Below are 26,974 nucleotides of genomic sequence, written 5' to 3'. Positions count from 1 at the left end.
CCCTAGTACTTGATAAGCATTAAACTTATGTGTCCTGCGTGCATGCGCGCACACACACACACACATGATTTTGAATGAATGTTAGGATAGTTGCCTACAGGTTATCACATGCTTGCTGAATGTTTTTGGAGCCTGATTAGAGAATTACAGTCATGCTTACACTGATTTGCAGAGGAAGGTAAAATTCAATACGTATTAGTGGGATAGTAACTAGAAATTTTGTTTCTGAAAAAAAAAAAAAAAAAGACATGTCTCTTTTGCCATTCCTTTCCAGTTCAGAAAATATTAAATAGCAGGAAATAGTCTGTTGCTGGCTATAGTGGGACAATTGGGTTTGTTTAGACTAAAAGTGGATTTCATATCTTCATGTGTAAATCATAGCAATTACAGCAAGCTAACACTAAGTAATGCCAGTTGTAGGGAAAAGGCATTTCTATACTTTTAACATGCTTTTAAAAACACATAGGAAAAACTGCTCTGCTGCTATAAATTAGCCTGGCAACCTTCTGGACTATCCCCATGTAGATTACATATCCTTCACTGGCTCCCAGATAATACAGCAGCTTCCTTGCAATAGTTTATACAGTTAATGTTAACAATATTCATAATTAACTGCCTCATCTACCCATAAAGGAGAGAGACTTTTTTTTTTTTTTTTTTTTGGCCTATTGCTTCCTGCAATAGAAGCCAACTTCTAATTAAGTATCTCTTATTTTCTATAAATTTAACCAACAGGACTAAAAAACAACAGCTCTTTCTTTACATATTTACATTTGTGATTCCAAACTACCCAGCTGATGGCAACTTGAGTTTTCCACAATTAGTACTTTTCCATGATCATGGGGCTCAGTCTTTAGTACTGAATTTACCATTACAATAACTTCAGACCAGCAGCTCCATGTGCTAAATTATTTTTTAAAAGGAAAACAAAAACAAAAACCAAGTGCTTCTGGTGCCTATTTACAGTTCACAGTTTTGTTAGCTAGTTCACATTACAGTAGTAGCTCCATCAAAAACAGGCTCAGCTAAACATTCAAGTAACAAAAATGCTTTGATTTCTTTTATACCAGCAGGGCCTGGTCTGTCCATTGCCTGCAATGGACAGTACCATCAGAAAGATTAGCCAACTCCCAAGGCCAAGGAGTTTAGGTTCAAGACACAGGTCTCAGTGCATGCAATAACAAAACCCAGAAAGACCATAATATAAATTTAAACTTCGTTCTTCTTAGAGAGCAGCATGTCCAAGTTGTTCTCCAGTTTTTCTGCTGGTTGTACACAAGGTTTGGTAAGTACCCATGATCATTTGTGCCAAGGGCTTATCCATGGACTTCTGTGCCATTAGGAGTCAGCTTAGCTTTTCGCTCCACACAAGGACCTTTAGCGGAATACTGGACCAAAAGGAAGGGTTCTTTGGTTTCTCCATCACCCACAATGCTCTCTTCATCTTCTGACTGGCTGATCCGCTGTAGGCGCAAATAGCACCAACAGCCAAGGATCAAGGCCCCTAGGGCAGCAATGGCAATGAGAATGACAATGACAGTAACCACTCCAGTGGTGGGGCTGTGGTCCATAATAGACATGGTCAGTTCTTGGGGACAGCTCACAAGCTAAAAAGGACGTCTTTCCACTTCTGTGGACTTAACGTGGTCCTGTCAAATGCATATCCTGAAACAAAAAGCAAGATATATGTGAATGCAGCTATGTTTGCATCCCATTTCCAAATGATAGTTAAAAACTCTATAACAATTGCCACTTAATTACTCTGGGATTCTTGATTTGGATCCAGCTTTATAAAGGAACAATAATTTCCTATTCTTGCCTATCCATCCATAGTAGATTGCCCTCACTAGATGAATTGCCTTTTTGTTCCCCTCTGGATAAGAGATCCTAGTTTTTAAATGACTGGATTTCCCATTCTAACCAATTAACATTTTTTTCTCTTCACTCCCCTAAGAGTTCACTGTCATTTTTAGTTTGGGAGTGGGAGGGGAAGGCCACCTCTTCATTTGACTTTTTTTTATCTAACTTGTAGATGTACTTGATTAAGGAATACCTTTAGCTAAGTAACAGCCATTAAGAACCAGATAAATGGAAAGATCTATAGTTGTGGAAGTTTCCTGTGATTTATAGCTTCAATAAGTGGAGATGGTGATAATTTTACATTTTAGAAAATAAGAAAATTTGAAGAAAAAAAAAGATTCAGTGGCATTTAATGTCATAAGAGAGAAAGTCAAACTACTGCTTTTAGTGCTAAAATAAAGCTTATATGTTTGTGCAGATCACCAACAAGTATTTAGAGTGTCTGGTACAGCAGACAAAAGTAAAAAATATAGTAAATGTCAATAAAACAGTCTGGAAACACTAGCTTTGCAAAATAAAACATTTATAGAACACAACTGTACACTACTGTTCTGACATATCACATATAGTAATAAGATAGTAAGGGAAGGCTTTTAAATGAATGGGGTCTTAGCCTTAACCCCAACAGAGAGATGAGAGTCTTCTGTTCTAGCACAGGGAAGTGACAATAGCTGAAGAAAAGACCTCAGCTTGACTAGAACAAAAGGTTCACATTGGAGTGTGGAAAATAGATTTGCCAGGATTTTTTTCTTAATTAAAACATTTGTATTTTCAAAACATATGCATGGATAATTTTCAACATATACCCTTGCAAAACTTTGTGTTCCAAATTTTTCCCCTTCTTTTCCCTATTCCCTTCTCCAGACAGCAAGTAATACAATATATCTTAAATATGTACAATTCTTCTATACATATTTCCACAAATATTATTCTACACAAGAAAAATCAGATCAAAAAGGGAAAAAATGAGAAAACAAAATTCAAACAAACAACAAAGAGAGTGGGATTGCTATGTTTTGATCCACACTCAGTCCCCACAATCCTCTCTCTGGGTGCAGATGGCTCTCTCCATCACAAGTCCATTGGAACTGGCCTGAATCATCTCATTGTTGAAGAGAGCCACATACCTCAGAATTGATAATTACATAATCTTGCTGTTGCCTGGTTTTGCTCATTTCACTTAGTATCAGTTCATGTAAGTCTCCCAAGGCCTCTGAAATCATCCTTATGGAACGATAATATTCCATAACTTACTTATTCAGCCATTCCCCAACTGATGGGCATCCACTCGGTTTCCAGTTTCTTGCCACTGCACATGTGAGTCCCCTTCCCTCCTTTATGATCTCTTTGGGATATAATCCCAGGAGAAACACTTTTGCCAGAATTTTTGATTTTAGTTTGTTGAGGCAGCATGGGGTAGTGGATAGAGAATTGGCCTTAGACAGGAAGAACTAAATTTCTCCTGACATAAGGATTCTGTGACTGGGTAAGTCAGAGGTTCTGAGTAGAGTTTTGTCTCCTGAGAATGAGGGAGTAAAAATGTAGGTCCAGTACCTATTCCCTTGTTTTTATCATAAGAATGGAAGCAAGCAAAGTAATCAGTTTCTAATCATTCTTAAATATGAAATTTCCCCTTCTATAGAAAGGAAAATTTCTCAGAAGCTTAAATTTGCACTATTAAGTCTGTTCTAGACCTTTGAGAAATCACAACCAAGAATAGCACAGTCAGAAATACTACAAATCTAGTATTGCTAAACACTTGGTATACCAAAACAAAAAAAATGAAAGTCTTTACCTTCTATCAATTGAAACACACAATTAAGTTCCAAATATATATAAAGTAAATACAACGAATGCTTGAAATAAGGGACAGCCTCATGTAGGAGATGACACCTAAGTTGGACTCTGAAGGAAGTTAATATTTTTAAGAGGAGGGACAGCATTCAAGGTATCTATCGTTTGTGATACACAGCAGGGCAGCCAGTTTGGCTGTCTTTAATGTGCAAGAGGGGCAATGCACAAGGAGTCTGAAAAAACAAGCTAGCAACAGGTGGTGAAAGGCTAGCAATTTCTATCTTACCTACTTAGGTAGGAGAGAGCCAGTGGAGTTTTTGGTCAAGAGAGCAACAGAGACTTGGACTTTAGAAATATCATTTTGGCAGCTGTGTGGGAGATGTATTGGAGAGAAAGTGAGAGGAAGATGAGTGGAGAGGCTAGAGTAATAGCTTAGCCAAGAAACTACGGAAGCCTGACCTAGGATAGTGACTGTGTGAGCAGAAAGAAGGGAATACCGAGATGGATGGCCTGAAGATAAAATCAACAAGACTTGGCAACTGACTAGATGGAGGAAAGACTTATGGACTCAGGTGAATAGTCAGTCAGTAAAAAGTTAAAAAACTGTTTCTTGAAATAACAGCAAAAGTTGATAAATAAGGCTTATCTCCAAGGAAATGCTGATAGAAGGTATTCAGTATTTTAATCAAATCATTTCCATATACTCAGGAAAAAAAGGAAAAGGATCCATACAAAACAAAAATATTTGTAGCAGCTTTCTGCATAGTAGCCCCAAACTGGAAACACTGGGGTATCGCTATTAAGATACTAATCAATGACTAATCAAATTATCATATGTAATATAATTAAGTAACTATTACCTGTTTATTATATGTAATAGAATTACTATTACACCATAAGAAAAATGAAATGGATAATGTCGGGGAAACTGGAAAGGTTTGTATGAACTGGTGCAGAGTAAAGTGAGAAGAACAATTGTTCTTCTGTCACTATACAGCGACAATGGTACTACAAGAGAAACAACTTTGAAAGAATAGGACTGTGATCAATGCAGTTATTAAATACAAGTAGAAAGGACTGAATATGAAATGTGCTAGCCACTTCCTGCCAAAGACGTGATGGACTTCAAATTCAGAACAAGCAAAAATATTTTTGAACATGCCAATATGATTTCTTTTGATGGGTTATGCATACTTATCAGAGTTTTATTTTATTTTATTTTTGTTGTTGTCGTTGTTTAATTGAATGAACAGTGGGTCAGAGAAAGAACAATTATTTGTATAAATAAACTTTTTTTTAACAACCCCAAAATCATTTTCACATCCACCATCCCCATTTTATCCTCACAACTACCCCGAGATAGGAAAAAAGACTACTGAAAAAGAAATCTGAACAACTTGCAAATTTAGGGATTTTTATGAGTACTTAAAGCATTCTGAACATCAACTGGAACAAAATAATTGTGTCTAGTGTGTAGTGCAATGACTAACAAGGTATTTCTAAGTGAGTTGTTTTGTAGTTAACATAATATTTCCTTTTTTTATAATTTAATTTTTATTTTATTTTATAATTATAACTTTTTTTTGACAGTACATATGCATGGGTAATTTTTTACAACATTATCCCTTGCACTTACTTCTATTCAGATTTTTTCCCCAACCCCCTACCCCAGATGGCAGGCAGTCTTATGCAGTTAACATAATATTTAAAGAAAACTTACTTTTAAAACTTAATTCTATATTATTATTAGTTTTTCTGTACAAGGGAAAAAACTATAAACACAGAATAGTAGTTCTTCATCTCTGAGACATGGGCACAAAAAGGTAGTGGAAGTAATCTGGGCCATAAGCTTTCGGTCTGTTTCTTCAGGGGAAAGTGGATAATGAGGCTCATATTTCTATAGGCCCTTATATTTACAGTGGGCTTCATTACAAGGGCCCTGTAAAGTAATCTGTGTATTAATTAGTCCCATTTTACAGATGGGGAAACTGAGGCTGTGACTTACCAAGGATGACACAAGTATCAAGCTTAAATCTGATTTGATCTGGTGCTCTTTTCACAACAATGCCTTGATTTTTGACCTACTACACATGTTGTGAGCATCTAATGAGATAAAAACTATGAAAACATAAGAAATGTAAGCTGCTATTTCTAAGTGCCTAGGGCTCTGGAATAATTCCTATCCTCAAGAAGTAACATTCTACTGGGGAAAAACAGTATGAAAACAAATATAAATAAGACACAGTAAGACATTCTTTAATATTAAAGCAAAGTAATCTGGGAATATTTGAGGGAGAAAGTATTCCCAACTGTTGGGAAAAGGTGGTATATGAGCTGAGTCTTGGAGGAGGAAAAAAGGAGTCTAAATGACAGAGATAAGAAAAGAACATGTTTTCCAGGAATAGAAGATGGGCTTGTAGCAGAGAGGACTGAAATGTTAAATTATAGTGCTGTTTGACTAAAAACATGAGCAGGAAGAATAGATTGAGACCATACTGGAAAAGCCTACTGTCAGAATGAAGCCGTTTGTATTTGATCCTAGAGGCAACATGGCAACAAAGGAAGTTTTTGAGGAGTGAAACTCCACATTTAGACGTAATCTTAAGAAGGTTAATTTTGTTGTAGTTTATCCTTTGTTCTTTGCAGAGGTCCAATGACTTCACAGGATGCCGTCTTGACTCATGAGTGAATTGTATTTTGCACAAAGTTGTCAGCTTCATTTTTCCAGAGTAGCTATACAAAAAGTCTTGGTGACCAGTGATGGGGCAGGATTCAGTGGATGACCTTGACCTCTGTGCTGTTCCACCTTCACAGCCATTGGAATAAATTGTTCTCATCTGAGTCACAAGGAGAAGTGTTCCCATGCTTGAGGTAGATACCCCCTAACTTGCAGATGAGTTTGAGTTACTCAGGTTGAGGGAGTCTGTCAGTTACTCTCAACTTGGTTTAGCCCAAAAGCTGAGACTGGTGGGTGGCCAATAGGTAAACTACAGGACCCTAGATAAGACCTTAATGCAAAGGCAGACAACCATAAGGAGATGAGCAACCCTGAAAAAGGCTCTTCAAGCCTTCGTGCAAGAAGTGCTGTTCTTCCCTGAGCACCCCACACCCAAAAAGGTTCCTTTTTTATTTATATGGAAGATCGACTAGAAAAGGTCACGCTCCACTAAGAAAATGCTTGATATTTATATGAAGAAAGGGTGGTGGGAGTAGTGTGCTTTCTCTGTCTCCCCAGCAAACTGGAAGAAGCTTAGAAGCAATAGAAGAAATTATGTACGGGGAAAATGTTGATGCTAGTAATTTTCACAATAGTGAAGAGAGACCTAGTTTTGGAGACAGGAAGACTTGGTAGCATTACTGCCTGAAGTAATTTTTCTTTAAAAAAAAGCTTACTTCTGTTTTGTCCTAAAACGTCCTTGACCCCCTTTTATTCCAGGGAATGTGCCATCCTTCTCCTCCCTAAGCATTTACCGGTTCAGGCTGTATATTTTCAAGCCCAAGGATTCTGAATCCAAATTAGTTTGGGAAATGCTGAGCTATATAAACCTTTTCTAAGTAGTTGGTGACAATAACATCTAGCCTACCACAATAACCCAATTTGGAGCTCACTTAACTACTCAAGTGAAAAGCGTCAAGGGCATCAACTATTTCACAAAAGACAGGAGAGTATACGTAATCCATGAAGCTTAAAAAAAAATTTGGAGAGATTTAGATATGAGGTAGAAGTTCCCAATAAGGTTATCAAAGAAGAAGAATGGATAAGGGAGGGAAGTTATAATCTTCTTCATCAATATTTTAAAAACCAGTGATTTCGGAGTAGGTACTTTATGCCAAAACAATTTAATTAGCATTATAGTACCAATAAAGTAGAAGACACTGTACTAAATAATGGGTATATATAGCGAGGGAGGGGGGTGGGGGTGGGGAATCTCTGCATTCAAAGAACTTACTTTGTATTGGAAGGAAGAAAAGAAGGAATACAATTCCCCCCTCCCCCCTGAGGCTGGGGTTAAGTGACTTGCCCAGGGTCACACAGCTAGGAAGTGTTAAGTGTCTGAGACCACATTTGAACTCGGGTCCTCCTGAATTCAGGGCTGGTGCTCTATCCACTGTGCCACCTAGCTGCCCCCAGGAATACAATTTGTAAGAAAAGATTATTAAAAGAGAGAGATATCATTAGAGGAAATGAGAAAAGACTTTCCCTTTGAAGATATCACATAAACTGAAGTCTTTAAGGAAAATTATTCCTTTGCTACTAATGCTCACCTAGTCATCATTCTCATCATTCCCCACCTAGGATAAAATCATTACCACCATCCTGAAGATCTGAGTTTAGAGCTTTGTTATTCAATCTCATTTGTATTCTCAGTTGTTTTTTCCTTTCTGATTGGGGGGCTATAAGGGCAGAGAAAAATATTCCTTTTATATAGCCTTTTATAGAAGGTTCAAAATCCTAGCCTTTATCTGCAGAAGTTTCAACTCTACCATCATCTTCATCCTGGGTACCCTCCAGCACTTTTCTTGTCTCCTTTCAACTTCCTTTTTTTCTACTGACTTCCTCCATTTGATTGTAAGCTCCTCGAGGTCAGAAGCTTTCATTTTCTTATTTATATTTCCAGTGTTTACACAGAGCTTGGTAAATAGTAGGCTGTTAATAAATGTTGATATGAAAAATTAAGGCTTCTAAGAGGGCAGGTGATAAGGAATTCTAGGCACATTCAGTTCAGAGCTGAGAGAAGGTAGCACTACGCCAGGGAACACAAACAGGCTAGTCTGGTTATAATGGAAAACGCCTGAAAAGGAATCTTACACTACATTTGGAAAGATGAGCTTTAAAGATTTAAAATCCCACTGGATCTATTGGCGGGAGGAAAATTTGACAACAATTCAGGAAAGTTGGGTGTCTAAAAGGATGGTGGTATCTTCAATAAAAGAATGAAAAGTTGGAAATTTAGAGAAAAGGAGGAACAAGATAACGTTGAATTTGAGACAAATATAGGATACCAAGCAGCCAACTGGGACTGCAGAATTACAATGCAAGACAAAGATTAAAATTATATATACGTAGATTTGGAAGTTAGATCAACAAACTGATAAAAATCACTAAAAGAAGGTAATTTGTAAACAGATTATTAAAAAAAAGGGGCAGTTAACCAAGTTTATAGGCATTTGTTAAAGCACTTACTATGTACCAGACACTGTGCTAAGTGCTAGAAAGAATGGCAAAAAGTTGTCCTAGCTCTTAAGAAACTCTCAGTCCAATGGGGGAGATACATGGAAACAACTATATGAAAACAAGGTTGAGAGGCTATTCAGATTAAGGAAGACTGAGAAAGGCTTCTTGGAGAATATGGAACTTCAGCTGAGACTTAAAGGAAGCTAGGAGATAGAAATCCAGGCACAGGGAACAGCCAGTTAGCTCAAATGCCTGGAGCTGGGCGATGGAGCTGTGTTGGAGAAAAAAGGTGGAGACCAAAGTTTTAAGGGACTTTGGATAAGGATCCAACAAAAGAAACCAAAAAACAAATAGGTAAGAATAAGAAGGAAGATTGTCACAGAAAGTGAAGGAAGATAAAGAATCCAAAAGGTCAGTGTCAATAAGGATGAGGAATAAGAAAAGGCCTTTGGATCTGGAAAGCAATTTCACTAAGAGCTACCATTTGATTGGTCAGAAAGCCCACAGTAGAGTTGAGAAATGAGTGGGAGTGAGATAAAGGAGGCAATGAACAAAGGAGGCTTTTTGCACAAGACAAATAAGATACAGGAAAAAATCTGAGTAAGTGATGGGGTCAAGTGAATATAAGGACAGAGAAGATACAGGTGTGTGTGTCTGATACCTTCCCTGTAATCAGGTCAAGGTCAAGCCAAGGTACAGGGAAGGTATCAGGGATAAGGAGAAGATCAAAGCTGGAGTAATGTCGAGCTGAACTCAATCACAAGAAGAGAGGCTCAGGTCACACAGGAACACCTGTGTTCTCATTGATCTGGAGGCTGATCTAGCCCAAACCCAAAACAAGCAAGGGTGGCCAATCTTCTGATGACGAGGTCACTAACTCATATTCCAACCCATTATAACCCAGTAGGATCTCTTAGAGCCCCATGGGGGTCCAAGAGTCTAAGGTCATCTCTCTCTGCCACAAAATATGTATTTTCTAAGACCTTAAGAAACAGACTCTTCTTCCTAGCTAGCTCCTAAATGGAGGAGAGGGCATATGATAAATAAAGGTATGAACTTCCCTGTTATATATAGGATCTTCCTTCAAGATGCTGTTTTTTTGTCTCATTTAACATAAAACAATCCATAACAGGATTCCTTCCATGCTTACTTGGGGGGGGGGGGGAAGAATTCACCACACCCACACAAATTCCTTGCTGACTCAAAATCACAGAAGAGGCACGCCACTCAGCATTTATGGAGAAAAAGTTTAGAGAATTGGTTCAAATCATACTGTAAAACAATTTGAAATTACATGAGAAAAGTTACCACATATTTCATGCCATCTGGCCCTCTGATCCTACTACTGGGTTTCCTTCAGCTCAAGGAGAGAAGAAATGGTGTTCCGATATACAGTGACGGTCATACCAGTTCTTTTTGGAGATTTAAAAAAAACGAAACAAAGTAGCTTCTGGCATACCAGTGGATGACTGAATAAACTGTCATACCTGAAGGAAATACTATGGTCTTAGAAAAAAAAAAAAAGGAATTCACAGAAGCATAGGAATATCATGTAATGATTCAGAGTAAAGCAAGCATAAGAAGGAATATATATATGTATGTGTGTGTTTTATATATATATATATATTACAATAATGTAACACACATATACATACACTTAAAGGCAGTCAAATTCAGATTATATGAAATGATTAATTTGGGGTCCAATGAATACACTTCTTGTTAGTAGAGAACTTAGAGGATTATGGGAACTGAATGCTAACAGAGAAAGTGAATCTTGCCTAACCTCTGTGAATCTTAATCTTACAGCAAATGGAGAGGGAAATGAAATCTATCAGCAAATGTGGCTTAAAAAAACAACAACAAAAGGACAGCTAGGTTGTGTAGTGGGTAGAGCAACCAGCCCTTAAGTTAGGAGGACCTGAGTTCAAATGTGACCTCAGACATATAACACTTCCTAGCTGTGTGACCCTGGACAAGTCACTTAACCCCAATTGCCTCAGCAAATAACAACAATAAAAGGGTATTAATAAAATATTTTAACAGTGTGAATCCAAAAATAGCATAAGCAATTCCATGAGTTTAGGGTAAATATTGCTCTCCAAAATGGCTGGATCGTTTCACAACTCCACAACAATGCATTAATGCCCTAGTTTTCCCATATCCTCTCCAACATTTATCATCTCAGCCAATCTGAGAGGTATGAGGTGGTACCTCAGAGCTGTTTTAATGCACTTCTCTAATCAAGAGTAATTTTGAACATTTTTTAATGTGACTAAAAATGGCTTTAATTTCATCACCTGAAAATTGTCTGCTCCTGTCCTTTGACCACTTATCAAGTGAAAAATGGCTTGTATTCTTATACATTTGACACAATTCTTTATATATAATATACAAATGTATATTATATATATATATTTAGAAATAAGATCAAACAGATCTTAAATGAAAGACCTTAAATCAGTGGTCCTCAACTTTTTAAATAGGGGGCCAGTTCACTGTCCCTCAGACTGTGGGAGGGCCCAACTATAGTAAAAACAAAAACTCACACTCTGTCTCCGCTCCTCAGCCCATTTGCCATAACCTGGTGGGCTGCATAAACGTCCTCAGCCTACTGCATCCGGCCCTCGGGACGTAATTTGAGAACCCCTGCCTTAATTTTTTTGAAGAAGCACTGGGCTTTTTAAAATAGGTAGTGATATGGTCAAACCTATGCTTTAGGAATAGCTAATTCCAATAAGAATCAGCAGCTGAATTTTCATTTTTTCATAAGAATTTTCATATTTTTCATATGGATTGGACAAGGGTGATAGTCCAAAGGCCAAAGAGATTAAGGAGTCTATTGCAGGAGTCCCAGCTGGAAGTGATGAGGTTTTAAACTGAGATAACAGTTATGAGCACAATCAGGAAGATGTGAGATGTTTGGAAATAGAATTGACAACATTTGGCAACTAATTAGATGAGGGGACTGGGAGGGAGGGTCATGGTTGTCCAAGGTTGACAATAAAGATGTTTAGCATATCAACAAAAGTTAGAAAGAAAAGATTTCCAGAGAAAGATAATGAGTCCTGTTCTAGATATGTCAAATTTAAGAAAACTGGCTGATAGCCAGTTGGAAATATCCAGTAGGCATTTAGTGATGGATGATTGGAGCCAAGGCTGGGGATATAGATTCAGGTATTGTCTCATGGAGATAACTGAACCCATGGGAACTGATGAGGTCAGTAAGTAATAAAACATGAGAGGGCCTAAAATAATGCCTTAGGGATTACAGGGTAGCACATAGAGGCTATTCTAATAGAAGAGACTAAGAAGGAGCAGTTAGAGAGGTAGGAGAACCTTTATGTCATGAAAACCAATAAAGAGACGGCATCAAATGTTAGAGAGGAACGAACAAAAAGACAAATGAAGAGAAAGGACTGATCAAAGGCCAAACAATAGAGCAATTCAAAGATCACTTATCTTGCAAAAGGAACTGTTTTTTTTTTTTAATCCTCAATCCCTGACACACAGTAACCCCTTAATAAATGCTTATCGAAGGAAGTTTTCAGAAAAAGAAATCAAAATGAAAATTAAAACAACTATGAGAAACATATCCCACTTCTCATATTGGTTAACATGACAGAAAAATAAAATGATATGTTGGAAGGAATGTAGAAAAATTGGAACAGTAATGCACTGTTGGTGGAGTTCTTAATGTATCCATTATGAAGAACCATTTGGAGCTATGTCCAAAGGACCATAAAACTGCGCATACCCTTTGACCAGCAATACCAATACTAGATCTATATCCCAAAGAGAAAAAAAAGAAAAAAGTTTATGTGTACAAAAACATTTATAACAGTTCTTTTTGTTTTGACAAGGAATTGAAAATGGAGAAGATTCCTATCAACTAGAGAATGGCTAAACAAGCTGTGGTATATGACTGTAAAGGGATATTATTGGGCTATAAGAAATGATAAGCAGTATGGTTTCAGAAAAACCTGGGAATTCGTGCAAAGAAAAGGGAACAGATCTATAAGAAATTATCAGCAGGAAGATTTCAGAGAGGCCTGGAGAAACTTATATGAGCTGATGCTAAGTAAAAGTGAGTGGAACCAAGAGAACATTGTACACAGCAAAAACAATTCTGATGGACATGGCATGAGGTGATTCAGGCAATTCCAATAGATTTGTGACAGAGAGAGCCATCTGCTTCCATGGAGACTGAAGTGGATCAAAGCATAGTGTTTTCACTTTTTTGTTATTGTTGTTTGCTTGCTCTTTGGGTTTCTCTCTCTCTCTTTTTTTTGATCTGATTTTTCTTGTGCAGCACAATAAATGTGAAAATACAAAAATTGTACACGTTTAACACATACTGTATCTCTTGCTGTCTAGGGGAGGGGAAGAAGGGAAGGTGAAAATTTTAGAACATAAGGTTTTGGAAGGATGAATGTTGAAAACTATCTTTGCATTTATTTTCATAATACAAAGCTATTATTTAAAAAAAGAAAAGAAAAAGGAACAGAACCAAGAGAACATTGTACATAGTAACAACAATAATGTAACTATGATCAATTATGTATGACAAATTACTCCAGGACAATTCCAAAGGCCTCATAATGAAAAATGCTACTATCTGCCTCAAAAGAGAAAACTGATGAACTCTTAAACTAGATTGAAGCACCCTTTTAAATTTTTCTTCATTTTTATTCCTTTTGTCTGTTTTCTTTTGCAATGTGACTAGAACGGAATTTTGTTTTGCATGGCTTTATATATAAAATTGATATCAAATTGCTCACCTCCTCATGGAAGGGAAAAGGGCATAAGGGAGGGAGAAAATTTGGAACTCAAAATAAAAAAAAAACCCAAATGTTAAAATATTTTTACATGTAATTGAAAAAATATTTAAGGAAATAAAAATATATATTTTAAAAATGCTTGTTGAATGAGGGATGAGACCACATTTCCACTTGGACCATGAAGAAGACAGAGAACTTTTGGTACATCTGTCTTTGCTCACTTGTGACAGGAAATTCTCCTTGGGAATCCCTTTCAGATTTCTGCTTCTGCAGGCCAGATGGCAGCTGGATCTACAGCAGCTGGATCTACAGACTGAGGTGTTCAGCCAATTACAAACTGAAGGACACTCGAGACTCATTTCCCTGTTCTATGAAAGTCACCTAAAGTCCTCTTCCCCAGAACTTCACATAGGGACCTCTGGACCTAGAATGGCTTTTGGCTAAAACACCAAGATCCTTTGCAATCCTGGGATAATAAAGACACTAAGAGGACACATCTCTGAATAGTTACCATCAAACCATATAGAACAGCTTTCTACCAATCAGCACAGAACATTTTTACTAGTATCCAATCCAAGTCCCTCCCCTAGTACTTTACACCCACTTCCTTTTATCTTATTTTTTATTTTTGGTTGGCTCCAAAGCAACAATCCTTTCACATTGCACAGAGATAATCACTGCTCCGATCTTTCTTCTTGCTGAGCTCACAAAGCTGGGCCTTTAATAGCATGGCAGGGTGCAATACCTCCTTCTCCACCCCGAAAAGGGAAGCAAGTTAAACACTAGCCTGTTTCTATTTGGAAGGCAAAGGCAGGAGGGAAATCAAGCATCCGTCCCAAAGCTGGCAGGAAATGGGAAATCAAACAATGGAACTAAGATCGGCAAGGACGAGGGAAAACCTGGCCAAAACCGCCTCCAATTAAACCAATGTCTTCCATGTCATTATGGGGGAGGAAAAGAAAGGGAAGGGGGAAAAGGAGACCTGCAGACAGGCGTAACAGCTCAGATTGGCTTCCCTGAAGCTGGGAGGAATATAGGCTCAAGTAGGGCTCAAAACAGGCAGCAGGATTCTCTTTATATCAATTCTTACTGCCTCCAATCTGGAGGGAGAGGGAGGGGTCCTTCCGCCATCTTGTAAGGAGCCAGAAGGTGAGACTTTTGAAAGACTTGTTCTAGTGGGACCATCCAAGCAACTCAGTAAAGACTAAGTCCTTCAAAGCAGCTTAGCTTTTTTCTTATCACTGGGCCCTTTTGGATAGGCTACTGAAGCAGGTGGGCTGCTTTTCAGAAAGTTTAAAAATACCTAAAATAAAAGTTATCCCTTCCCCATCTTGATTGTGATGTATGGTAGGTGGACTGGCATTAGAAATTTAATGGAAATTTGGGGGGAGTTTTGTGGATGTCACAGACAACATGAGAAGGCCACGAATGGACAAAGCAGAAGAAATTTAGAAACTTAGTAATGCATAAAATGCATATATAATATCATATAATATCAACTCAAATTTTACAATAAGGTAAACACCCCACAAAAGAAAAAATTCGGACTTCTTTACTGGTAAGAAAGGGAGAGCCAAGAAATTTTACATTGACTTTACAAATTAAGGGGGTGTCACGTCCTCTAACCCCCTCAATGAAGGGATAGATTACAAAAGAAAAGCACTATAATGAATTATAATTATCAAAATATCTAATATGTATATTTTTAAGTTTATGGATTCTAGTTAAGAACTCCTGATTTAAAGATCCTTTCTGTACTATTGTGATTCTACCTTTACTAAGATTTGCAAAACTCAAGCAAGAAAGGGTAGTGGCAAGTAGAGCTCAGGTTTGTGCAAAACTGACCTTTCTTTCGCCTTCTAAAACTGGGTAATTACAGAGTGCAAGCATTTGAACCCCAATAAAGTTCCCTACTCCCAGGCTGAGGGTGAGTTGGAGAAATCTGTCTGATCTCTCTGGACAAGGTCCCGTTGCTAAAGCGGGCCTATCTGCACTGGCTCCCTTAACACCGAGACTGGGACAGCCATTAGAATTGTACCTTGTTCGCCGAGGGTTCTGACAATCTGTTGCTACAAAGCATCTTAAAAGACGGAGAGGGGCATGAGCAGCTCACAGCTAAGCCGCCTTTTGGCAAATGGCTTCTGGAAGAGGCTGCTCAAACAGCAGGCACAGGAACTAACCGCAGGCAAAGCTAATTGGAAAGCTCAATCAGCTGTTTCTCCCAAGAGAGAGCCAGCACATGGCTTTCTGTGAGAAGAAACTGAAAAACCCTGACCCTTCAGAATAAATGCTGTGATGGGGGAGGGGAAAGGGAAGTGGCAGAAGCATTCAGCCTGAGGAGGTCAAAAAGTAGTGATGGCCAGGAGCCGCCCTGAGGACTTTTAAATGCCACATGGCCCATCTCAGAGGCTCACCAGGTTGCAGATGCTATTAGCCACCATCTAAAAGCTAAGGTGACTTTTCCTCCATCAGAGCTTGAATTTGGAGTCAAGTTAAATTATCAGGGCAGCAAGATGGCACAGTGGATAGAGTGCCCACCCTGAAGTCTGAGGAAGTTAAAATCACACACGTTAATCTACTCTGAAAAAGAATAAGAGGTAGGATTTTAAAAAAAGAACTTTTAAGATTTGCAAAGTGCTTTATAGAGGTCATTTCATTTGATCATTAAAATGATCTGGTGAGGCAGGTGATATTCTCTCCATTTTACAGATGAGGGAATCAAGGAAGATTAAATGACTTGTCCAAGATTGCTCAGTAAGAACTGAACTCACTTCTTTCTATACACTAAGCATGTCAGATTTGGAAGTAGAGGACTCTGGTGAAAATTCCAGTTTGGCCACAGTGTGACATTAGGTGAATTACGAAATTTTATCTCAGAACCTCAATTTCTTTATTTATAAAGTGAGGGTTTGTACTGCATGACTGCTCCAGGTCCCTTCCATCTCTAAATCTCTTACCCTGACCCTTTCCTCACTGTGTTATTACAAAACCCTCATGGAAGTAAAACTGAACTTGAGGCTGCAAATTGTTCCTGAGGGACATGTTCCTGAGTGACCTTTTTATGGAGGGATTCAAGGGAGCAGATCCTGAGAAATGAAAAACAAAACTTTGCACCAGACCAGTTCAGGAACAATACCACTCAGAAATACACTTACAGATTCTGACTAAAGTTGCATTAACTACATACCCTGCAGGGTATGTGCTATTTTTTTTAACTGTGAAATCGGATTGTGCTATTTTTTTAACTGTAAAATTTTGTGCAGCCCTCCTACCCAGTAGTTGATCTTCATGAGTTGCAAAAGAAACATCATTGCACCATTTTTAAAATGTAAACCTTTAGCACCCAAATTATTTGCATGTTGCAATTCCCCTCTCCCTCATTACAATGTGAACTTCTTGAAGAAGGGAACTGGGTTTTGGGTTCCTCCTTTCTTTCTTTGTATCCCCTAGAGATTAGCAAAGCATCTAGGCACTAAACTAAGCTGATGGCAAACCAATCAGGGTTTGAAAATTTAAGGAGAGTGGTAAAACACCACCACAGAACTAGCCCAGGAAAAGATAAGCCTTTAGGAACCATTTATCAAGTACTCTGTGTCTGTGTCCCCCTTACTTCAGAGATCAGGCTTCTAGAGTCCCCTTTCCAACCAACACAAGCTCAGTACTGAGCATATTCTCTGGAACTGAACTCAGCAGAGGAGGACAGACTGGGAGAGGGGGAAAAGTCTTTTGTTCTCGAAAATTCCAAGTTTGATGTGATAGAAAGGAAGAGAAACCAAATGACTGGGGGCCTCAAAGGCAACCTAGTCTAATCCCCCCACTTTACAGATGAGGAAACTGAGGCCTAATAAGTTTAAGTGACTGGCTCAAGGTGACACAGAAGTATCACAGGTGGGATTGAAATGTATGCCTTCTCATTCCAGCATCAGTACTCTTTGTACCATACTGCACTGCCTCCAAGTATCTGGGTGAAGGGACCACAGAGCAAAACAAGGAAACAGATTATCAAATACAGACAATTTATGGATAAAATGCCTTTGTTCCCACTAATCAACCAGATACTGTTTTTTGTTTGTTTGTTTTTTTAATGAATGTTAGATTGTAAGCTCCTTGAGAGCAAGGGTTGGCTTTTGTCTCTTGTATATCCAGTGCGAGGCACATTTTTATTTTTAAGTCATCTGCAACACTTTTCATGACCTCATTTGGGGTTTTCTTGGAAAAGATGTGATTTGCCATTTCCTTCTCCAGCTCATTTTACAGATGAGGAAACCGAGGCAAACAGGGTTAAGTGACTTTTCCAGCGTCCCATAGGAAGTGTCTGAGGCCAGATTTGAGCTCAGGTCTTTATATGTTGTTATCACCTAGCTACCTTCAAGCATATAAGAATAAACACTTAAATGTTTGCTGATGGACTCCACTGCACTGGCAACCAGGGTCTCTCTCTTTCCATTAGGAATGGAAACCCAGGAAAGGCCAGTGAGGATGTAGGTGCAGAGATGGAGTATAACTAAATTTCAGAGTTAGAAAGGACCCTAGCAACTCATGCCTGTAAAAGACTCTTCTACAACAAACTCAATCAATGGCCATCCAACCTTTAATTGATGATCTTTAGTGATTCTTCAAACAAACAAACAAACAAAAAAAGATTGGACTTTTTTTTATTTTATTTTTAGCAAAGATTTGATAATCTGGATAAATCTGGGCATGGAATATTTTGAATATTTTCTCTCTCTCTCTCTCTTTTTTTTTTCCCTGAGGCTGAGGTTAAGTGACTTGCCCAGGGTCACACAGCTAGGAAGTGTTAAGTGTCTGAGACCAGATCTGAACTCCAGTCCTTCTGTATTTTGAATATTTTCAAACAGTTGGTGTTGATTGATTTTTAGGAATTATTTTCTCTATTCCCCCACACATATCCACATATTCTTTTATTCCTTGTTAAAAGGGATGGGTCAGACCAGCCCTGAAGTCAGGAGGACCTGAGTTCAAATTTAGCCTCAGACCCATCCAAGCTGTGTGACCTTGGGCAAGTCACTTAACCCCAATCTCCTCAGATATCTATCTATATCTATATCTATCTATCTATCTATCTATCTATCTATCTATCTATCTATGTATATATGTATATGTATATGATGGTTTATAAATTCAATTCACATAGGTTCTTTGTGATTACCTCATCCTAGGCTAAGATCTTGAGACGGCTAGGTGGAACGATGCATAAAGCACCAGGCCTGGAGTCAGGAAAACTCTTCTTCCATTTGCCTCTGTTTCCTCAACTGTAAAATGAGCTCGAGAAGGAAATGACAAACTACTCCAATATCTTTGCCCAGAAAACCCCAAATGTCATGAAGAATGATACATGATTGAAAAACGACGAATAACTATGTTAGATGTTGATGACTATCCATGTAATGCTGTACAGCATCCTAGAATTTCATCAGAATTCAAAGTCAAGCTCACTGGGCTGTAGTTTAAAATATATTTTTTTCTGTGACTCTGCCTCTCTCCCCTTTAAAAAATTATGAAAAAGAGTTTTATCTGTCAATCTCCATGAGAGGAGAGGAATTTATCGAGTCAAACTGAACAGGGGATAGAGAATGGAGTTTTGTAAATCTCACTTTATCTATCCATCACAATAGCCAGGGTTAGATCCTCATGTTTCTGGGAAAGGACTAGCAACAATGGAAAAATATATTACTTATGCTACTTACTTCATAGAGCTGTTGTGAAGAATGGTCTTTATTAAAAACTACGGTAAAGTGCTTTATCCACGCGAGGTATTATTAAGATGTCTAATGCTGTATGTTCAAATTTCCCCACAGGAGCTATAGATCAGGTAAAAACTATCAAAAGGGGGCTTTTTAAAGTCAGGCCATGACTTAAGCAAAGCATAGTTTATCATTCCTTTCACACTTACCCTAAATATCTTCCTTAGTCCTCCCCCCCCCCAAAAAAAAAACAACAACAAAGGAAAAATAATCCAAATGTTAAGGACTTCTCAGGGTAAACACTGTTCTTTCTCCTACTTCTTCCCAAGCTTTAGCAGTGGATTTTGCTAGGAATTGGATCCCTATTTGTGAAATATATTTGCATTTTATCTGGGGGCTCCAAGGGACAGAAGGGGCTCTTCCCAAAGGAAAAATTACCTGAAGGTCAACGACATAAATAATTGGGGGAAGAGGTAGGGCCTGAAGCCTTTAAATCACACAGCCTACTCCATTATTTACAAGCTCAGGACTGACTATTCCTTACCAAAGGCCCCAAGGAACAATCTTCTGGATGGGCCTTGGTATCTCTAGCCACAAGCTGCACAGCCAGTGAGTCTGCACTTCACGCCAGACGCACCAGCAAAGGGCCTTTCTCCTCATTATCCTTTCTGGCAGCTTTTTCCTCTCCCTCCACTTGGTGCTAGTTCATTAGGATTAATCCCCAGGAGTTTTCCAGAATGCTAACGGAGGCTAAGTTCTACAAATAGAACTCTCCATCCCAGGAGCTGCCAATGTCATTTTAACTTAGCTCAGCCCCCACCAACATGGCTTGCTTGCATCAGGGGCCCAAGTTTCTCTCTCCCCCACTCTTTTCCCCTAAATTCTTATTGAGGGGTTACAGTCATAATACTAAGTCCCTCTGAGGAAAACCAGTCACTTGGAGCTGGTTTGCATTAAGTTGTTTGATCATTTATCCTCAGGGGTGGGGTGGGAGTGAAGGTGCTGGAGTAGACTTTATAGTGAATAATCAAGAATTCTTTATAAATTTTAACACATTCCAAAAATCAGATATAATTGACAGATTCTCTGCATTCTTTGAATGCACACACAATGATTGCAGTAGGAAGTACAGCAAAAGAGACTACGGATTAAGTTTTCTTTCCCCCTAGGAAATCCACAGAGTAGGTAATATAGTGAAAGTTATACGGAGACCTCAACTATACCACCCGCCCTCCTAACTTTCTCCTTTTATTGCACATGTTTAACATGTATCAGATTGCTTGTTGCTGTCTTGGGGAAGGGGAGATAAGAGAGGGAGAGAGAAAAAAAAATGAAATACAAACTCTTACAAAAATGAATGGTGAAAACTATCTTTACATGTATTTGGAAAAATAAATTACTATTGAGAAAAAATAAAAGCTTTCTCCTTTGTCTCTTTAAACATTTAAATCCGTAGCTGAATGGATGAGAGTTGTAGTAGGAAAGAACTGTCACCTCGACTCAGACTGTACCCAGCCATGGGGTGGGGGAGGGGGGAGGAAAGGGGTAGGAAGGCAGCGCTATAGCATTTGGCTTTACAGTGTAACACACAGCACCTTCATGTTTACTTTTTCCTCATAAAAGCCTTATTATTCTGTATTTTAATATCCTTAGAGGCAACAAAGCAGTTAAAGAATATAGAGGACTGCTATTGGAGTCAAGAAGACATGAGTTCAAAATCTTCCTATGACATTGGCTGTGGATGAGCAGCAAGTCGCTTAGGCTGGCAGGGCTCCAGAGCACAGAGGCCGGCCTGCATGGCTGTGGGAGATGCTCTGCCCGGACAGAGGGCCCTGCTATCGGTGAAATTAAAGATCCAGACTCTCCATCTCCCCTCCTCACCAAAAACAATTCCCTTATGTATGGAAGGTAGATTATTTTAAGCTACCAAACACCTTCAAACTTTCTCTTACAAGTTAGCTCGGTTCCGTCTCCAAAAACGTACCGGAGACTTCCCCCGCACGAGACACCTAGGGCATAGGAAGGAGTGTGAAGGAAGGAAGCTGAGCTAAGTTTCCCGGGACCCTGGTGCAGATCGCACTCAGGATCAGCCCTGCACGTTAGAGGAGGAGGGAAGAGCACTCAGCATCTCCTCTCCTCCCACCCGCCTCTCCGGCTCGTTTTATACGAACAGCACCCACTACAATTCGGTTGCTCAAGAGCCGACACCTCCTAGTCTGAGGAATGGGCAGCCGGTTTCTGTGGCACAGCCGCCTCTCCCTGCCTCCCCGGGCGGTTTTTGGAATTTTTAAACTGTCCCATGGAGCCTCGAGAGGGAGGAGGGGTGCGCGCTGTGGAGCCCTCCCAGAGTGAGGCGAGAAAGGCGCGTCTCCCGGGGGAGCGCAGCCTCCGCAGGAGGGGCATCTCCACTTCTCGGGAACGCAGAGCCGAACGCACGCTCCGGGGAAAGGAGGGCGGAGGAGAAGTCCCCGAAAGAGGAGAGGCGAGGGGAAGAGCTCCGAGACCCTCTTCGGCCGGTTATTCAGCTCCACCCCAGGGGGGGATGCAGTGGGAAATCAGCGCAGGGACTCAGCCCAAAGCAGACGACCCCACCCCAATCCCGCGCAGCCCCCTAGAGTGCGCTCCGCAGACAGCGGCGTCGCAGCTCCCTCCTCCCCGTCGCCGCGGCTTCCTTTGTCCCGATCTCTCAGCGGCCCGGCCCCGGGCCGCAGAAACAAAGACCACCCCGCCACCCTCCGCGACCGCTGCTTGCGCTGGAAGCACCCACCCACCCTTCGCAGCCGCTTCGGAAAAAATGCGCGCTCTCACCCGGCATGGCGCGTCGCAGCCCCCGAGCCCGAAGGTGCCTGGCTCCCCCCGCCCCACTCGTCATTGTGCACGGTTCCTCGCCTCCCCGACCCCTCGCCAGTGCGCGCGCGGTTCTCCTCCAGCCTGACAGCCCGCGCTGCCCTCCGCCCCCTCCCCCTCCGCCGCTGGGTCCCGCCACCACTCCCCCGTAGCCCCGCCGCCGTGCGCTCCGTGGGACAGCTCCCAGAGCCCCCGCCGCCCCCAGTCTCTCATGCGGGGCGCTCACCATGGCGCTGCTAGACGCGGCCACCCCAGCGATACCTCCGCCCCGGTGGCTCAGTCCCAGCCGTGCACCATCCCGGGAGGGGCGGAGGGTGGGCGGGGGGAGGAAGGAGGGACAAAGCAGACCGAAAACTGCTCTGCGGCGGGGAAGCAGCCCGGCGCTGCCTTATAGAGGGGGGAGGGGCGGGAGGGGCCGGGGCATCTGCCAATGGGAGCGCAGTGCCTGTGACCGACGGCTAGAGAAGCCCGACCGGGATTGCTATACGGGGTGAGCCAGTCACATGGGCCGGGAGAGAGGGGGTCTGAATCGCCGAGTTGGAGTGTGAGAGCTGGGGGCGGGAGGCGGAGCCGGGAGAGAGGAAAGAAGCTGGGGCTGGGGCTGGGGGAGCTCGGAGGGAGGAGGGGCTCGGGCCGGGGGAACAATGGAGCAAAGAATTTCTGGGGAAGAGGAGGGGGAGGAGGAGGAGAAAAGGGGTGGTGCTGGGGGGGGGCACGCTGAGGAGGAGGGACGAAAGACGAAAGTGGGCATTTTATTGGCTCCGGACGCGAGAAGGCGTGGCCGATATCAGGTGGTTAGCATACACACACACTTACACACCCGGTACGCGCATATTGTTTGTATGTATCTATGCAGACCTTCCTAAAAACAAGAACGGAGGATTGGAGGGTCCCTCCCGTCCTCCGGCTGAAGGACAGACAGGAGGGACCGTCTCATCCAAGGACCGCCAGTCTCCCGTCACGGGCTCCACGGAGTCGGTCACACAGTTCTCTCTCATCCCGCTCCACCGAGGGATTTTCTCACCGCTTCAGCCCGACTTACCCGGCGGGGACAGAAGCCCCGCCGAGGTCACTGCGGTACCCCGGAGCGGAGAGAGGAGCCGAGCGGAGACTGGCTGTCCTCAGAATTTATGACTGTGAGAGGAGAGCTGTTACCCGTAATGCAGCACAGTCGGGTGAAACTTTCTAGTCAAAGGCCCAAGGTCCCCTCACACTCCCTCCCCAGTACTTAACGCGGGAGACGAGCATCTCAGACCGCTGCCAGCTCAACGCATGACCTTGGACAAGTCGAGTCACTCCTCTCCCCGGGAAGGCCTCCTCCTCTCCAGAACGAGAGTACCGGATTGGGCGTCTCAAAGGCTTTCTCCTTTCTCTATAAATCCCCGTGACGCAACCTTTGTGGTTGTCAGCTCCTGTCAGGTAGTGCTATTATCGTCTGTTCCTCCCTTGACGACTGTGTCATGCGAGAGATTTTCAGGCCGTTTTGACATAGTTCCACCATGCGATCAGCTTCTGAAGGACTGATCTCTCATCCTCTCTCACCTGGAGGGGGAGAGGTGAGTGCTATGTGCAAAAAAAAAAAAATAAAAATAAAAATAAAAATGTGGAAGGGAACCATTAGGGCCATCTTCTTCATCCCCGGGAGCCAGGAAATAACAGACGCGCACTTCTTCTTAGAAACTCAGATACTTCTGTTTTTGAGAGAATTATAGGTGTTAAGTGGGGCTTTCTTTTCTTCTGAAAGAAGATCTGTTATAACTCATCAGGGGTGGTAGAAAAGAAGATAGGGGTCAAAGGAGAAGGGGAGATAGTAGTTATTCAGAAGAATATTTCTCTTGTTTGGAGAGCATCAATTTAATCTGAGTTCTAGTCTAAAAAAGAGCCCTAAACCATAAAGGAGAGAAGAGGACCCACATGTGCAACAATGTTTATAGTAACTCTTTTTGTGGTGGCTAAGAATTGGAAAATGAGTAAATGCCCATCAATTGGGGAATGGCTGAACAAGTTGTGGTATGTGAAGATCATTGTTCTATTAAAAATGATGAATAAGGTGATTATAGAAAGGTCTGGAAAGATTTACACGAACTGATGCTGAGCTAAACATGCAGAACCAGGGATACATTGTATACAATAACAGCAAGAATGTGCCATGATCAACTATGAAAGACTTGGTTCTTCTCACTGGTTCAGTGATTCAAAGCCTCACTTAAATCCAATTCACGTGTACGTCATGGTCCTCTTCAAGAAGGAAGGACAAACAACAACTACAGAACATCCTCTTATCCAGTATGAAAAAAAAAAACCCTGGAGCCTGACTTAGGTGGGAATAGGAGAAAGGCACCAGGGCTGAAATACTGTATGGCATATGAGAAGTCACCCTCCCCTCCAGAAAAAGAAAAAACCTCAAATGGAAAAGAGCCTGGGGAGGGTCAGAAGTTCCTCAAGAGGTCAGGAGCCTTTGGCTTTAAATACCTCAGAGCTAAAGCAGAAAGGAGAGACAGTGAAGAGAAGTTTTTAAAAATGAGACAACTCCTTATCTTCCATTCACAAAGGATGAAAATCTGACATCCTCCAAAGCAACCACTGCAATAGTAGTTTCTAGCTCCCCAATATCTTCCCATGGAAAGACAGGGGAAAACAACATGGAAAGGGCTCTGATCAATACAAGAATGATTCGTGTTTCTGAGGACTGACAGATGTCTACCTTTTGTGAGAGGTGTAACAGAATGTGGTATATTTTTTCAGACTTGACCAATGTCATAGAATCATAAATTTGAAGTCATTTAGTCCAACTCCTTTATCTTACAGACGAAGGAACAGACAGAAGTTGTGACAAGACCTTGGTCACACAAGTGACAGACAAATTTTGAATCCAGAGGTTCGAGTTTTGAAGCCCATTCTGTTGTAAGAATAGAATTTTTAAAATGTCATTGTTATTTCCTCTTCCAAAATAAATTTGTGCTGGTATATTTTGGCTAACTATATATTTTGTTATAAGGGAGTGTTCTATGGGGAAAGTAGAAGTATAGGAAAGTGACAGTAATGTTAGAAAGAAAAAAATGAGCATTAAGACAATTTTTTAAAAAAAATTAAATAACGAAACTACTTTTGAAAGCACCAGCAGGGAGATCTGTGCATCTGGATTTTAGGAGGACAGAAAGAGTAGAACTCCCCAGACATGAACAGATTCCGGAGACAACTTCAAAGTCTCCCAGTTTTCCTTTTCCCAGGCTTACCCCTCTCCTCCCTCTGGAGCTCCAGGAAGGAACTGAAACAGGTTCTTCCCACAAAGCCAGTTTTCTTTTAAAAGACTTTGGAAGCACAAAACCTCCCCAGGGTTAGGCCTCCACTGGACTCCATCCTTTGCAGAGCCTTCATTAGTGGGCACCGAGGTACAGGGATCCCTGGGCAGATTCAGACAAGCCTGGCACAGCCTCAGAAGCTGAATAGGACCTTAGAAATCATTCAATGTAATCCTCTTGTTTTACAAATGGGGAAACTGAGACCAAGATGATAGAAGGAACTTGCTCAAATCACATAACTATTTAAAGCAGAGTCAGTATCATAACTCAGGCTTTCGGAAGCTCTCTTAAATGTAGGCCAATGTATACTATTACCCCAATCTGAAGAATAGAGGGGTAGGTTGCCTTATTTCTGCATAGCCTGGATCCTCCCAACAAACTCATGAGATAAGTGCTTCAGATATTATTATCCACATTTTACAGAAGAGGCTCAGAAAGTTTAATTGAGATATTGAGCTAGTGTCATTTAAATCCAAGTTTTCCTGATTTCACTCAGTTTTAGTGCTGTACCTATTATGAAAAAAATTATGGAGGAATAATTAGTGGACCATGGATCCTTGGGTGAAATAGAAAGGGGAAGTAGAAATTGCAACCTTCCCACACATAACATTTAGATTTGTAGGACCTCACCACTAAATTCTGTTGGCTCATTACCATTTCATAAGGACCAAGGAAGCTGTGGGTCAGTTTCTATGCAAAAGAGGCCTAGGATACAGTGTCTAGCCTCAGTGTAACACTTGTTCTAAGGTAAGCAGATGTGTATCTTATATAAGCATTTTGCATAATCAGCCTGCCAATCTGCCATGCCTAAATCAGTGCTCTTTTCAAAGTGAGTGCCCAGTGGTGTTTGCAAACTGACTCACACACCATGTATCTTGGGAAGTATTGGTCTCAATGTCAGCCAGGGAAAGGGCAGAAGTACCCCAAGTTCTTTGTTTCAAGCAGTCTCTATTCGGAACAAAGGGAAGCACTCTCCAGGGAGGAGACCCTCACCTTTCCTGCCCTCCTCTTCTAAGTTTTGGCTTTACACACTGGGTCACACGCATCTGGCATTCTGTGGCCAGAGCAGCCCTGGCTGCCAAGCCCGGTCACGAGGTCCTGATGAGCTGACAGGAATCCGTCACCAGGTCTTGGGGAAAGGCTGCCAGGAGGCTGGAATCTAGGAGAAAGGGGCTCAAAGCGCTGCATCTCCAGTTATGTTAGGATAAGAAAAAGAGGGAGGAGGATGGTGTGGAATGGTAGGGATTCTGTGGAGCTGGTGACCAAATGTTGTTTCCTGTAGTGTAATGCAAGGAGAGAAAGCTCTCAAGCTGAGGGGAGAAAAAAGAAATTTGACTGCAGTGATATATGGTATAGGGGCAGGGGAGAAATTAAACTGGGGGGAAGATGGTGAGACGCAGGTTTGGCCAACTGAACACAAGGAGAATTGATTTCAGAGGGAGACTCCAAAAGGCAAGCTGGACGGATTCCCGGGAAGCCAGACTCTCTCCTGCTGTTCTCTACCACTCC

The 26,974-nt window shown here is 41.2% G+C and overlaps 1 protein-coding gene across 2 annotated transcripts; it reads right to left on the bottom strand.

Moving 5' to 3' along the window:
- Nucleotides 1-712: 712 nt before the first annotated feature.
- Nucleotides 713-22,541, bottom strand: SNN (stannin). Of its 2 annotated transcripts, none has more exons than XM_074280566.1 (2): nt 22,390-22,541; nt 713-1,665 (listed from the first exon to the last, which is right to left on the bottom strand). In XM_074280566.1, exon 2 carries the CDS (start codon nt 1,578-1,580, stop codon nt 1,317-1,319), a length of 264 nt encoding a protein of 87 aa, XP_074136667.1. In that variant the 5' UTR covers nt 1,581-1,665; nt 22,390-22,541; the 3' UTR covers nt 713-1,316. The 2 variants fall into 2 exon arrangements, with proteins under 2 accessions (XP_074136667.1, XP_074136668.1); XM_074280567.1 differs by lacking the exon at nt 22,390-22,541 and adding an exon at nt 15,650-18,318.
- Nucleotides 22,542-26,974: the final 4,433 nt, after the last annotated feature.

Source organism: Sminthopsis crassicaudata, chromosome 1, assembly GCF_048593235.1.
Source record: "Sminthopsis crassicaudata isolate SCR6 chromosome 1, ASM4859323v1, whole genome shotgun sequence".
Taxonomy (NCBI): Eukaryota; Metazoa; Chordata; class Mammalia; order Dasyuromorphia; family Dasyuridae; genus Sminthopsis; species Sminthopsis crassicaudata.
This window is presented reverse-complemented; position numbering and strand designations above follow the sequence as displayed.

Bases quoted from the DNA above. Each gene is read 5' to 3' on its own strand.
- SNN (XM_074280566.1), bottom strand. From the start codon at position 1,580: ATGTCTATTATGGACCACAGCCCCACCACTGGAGTGGTTACTGTCATT.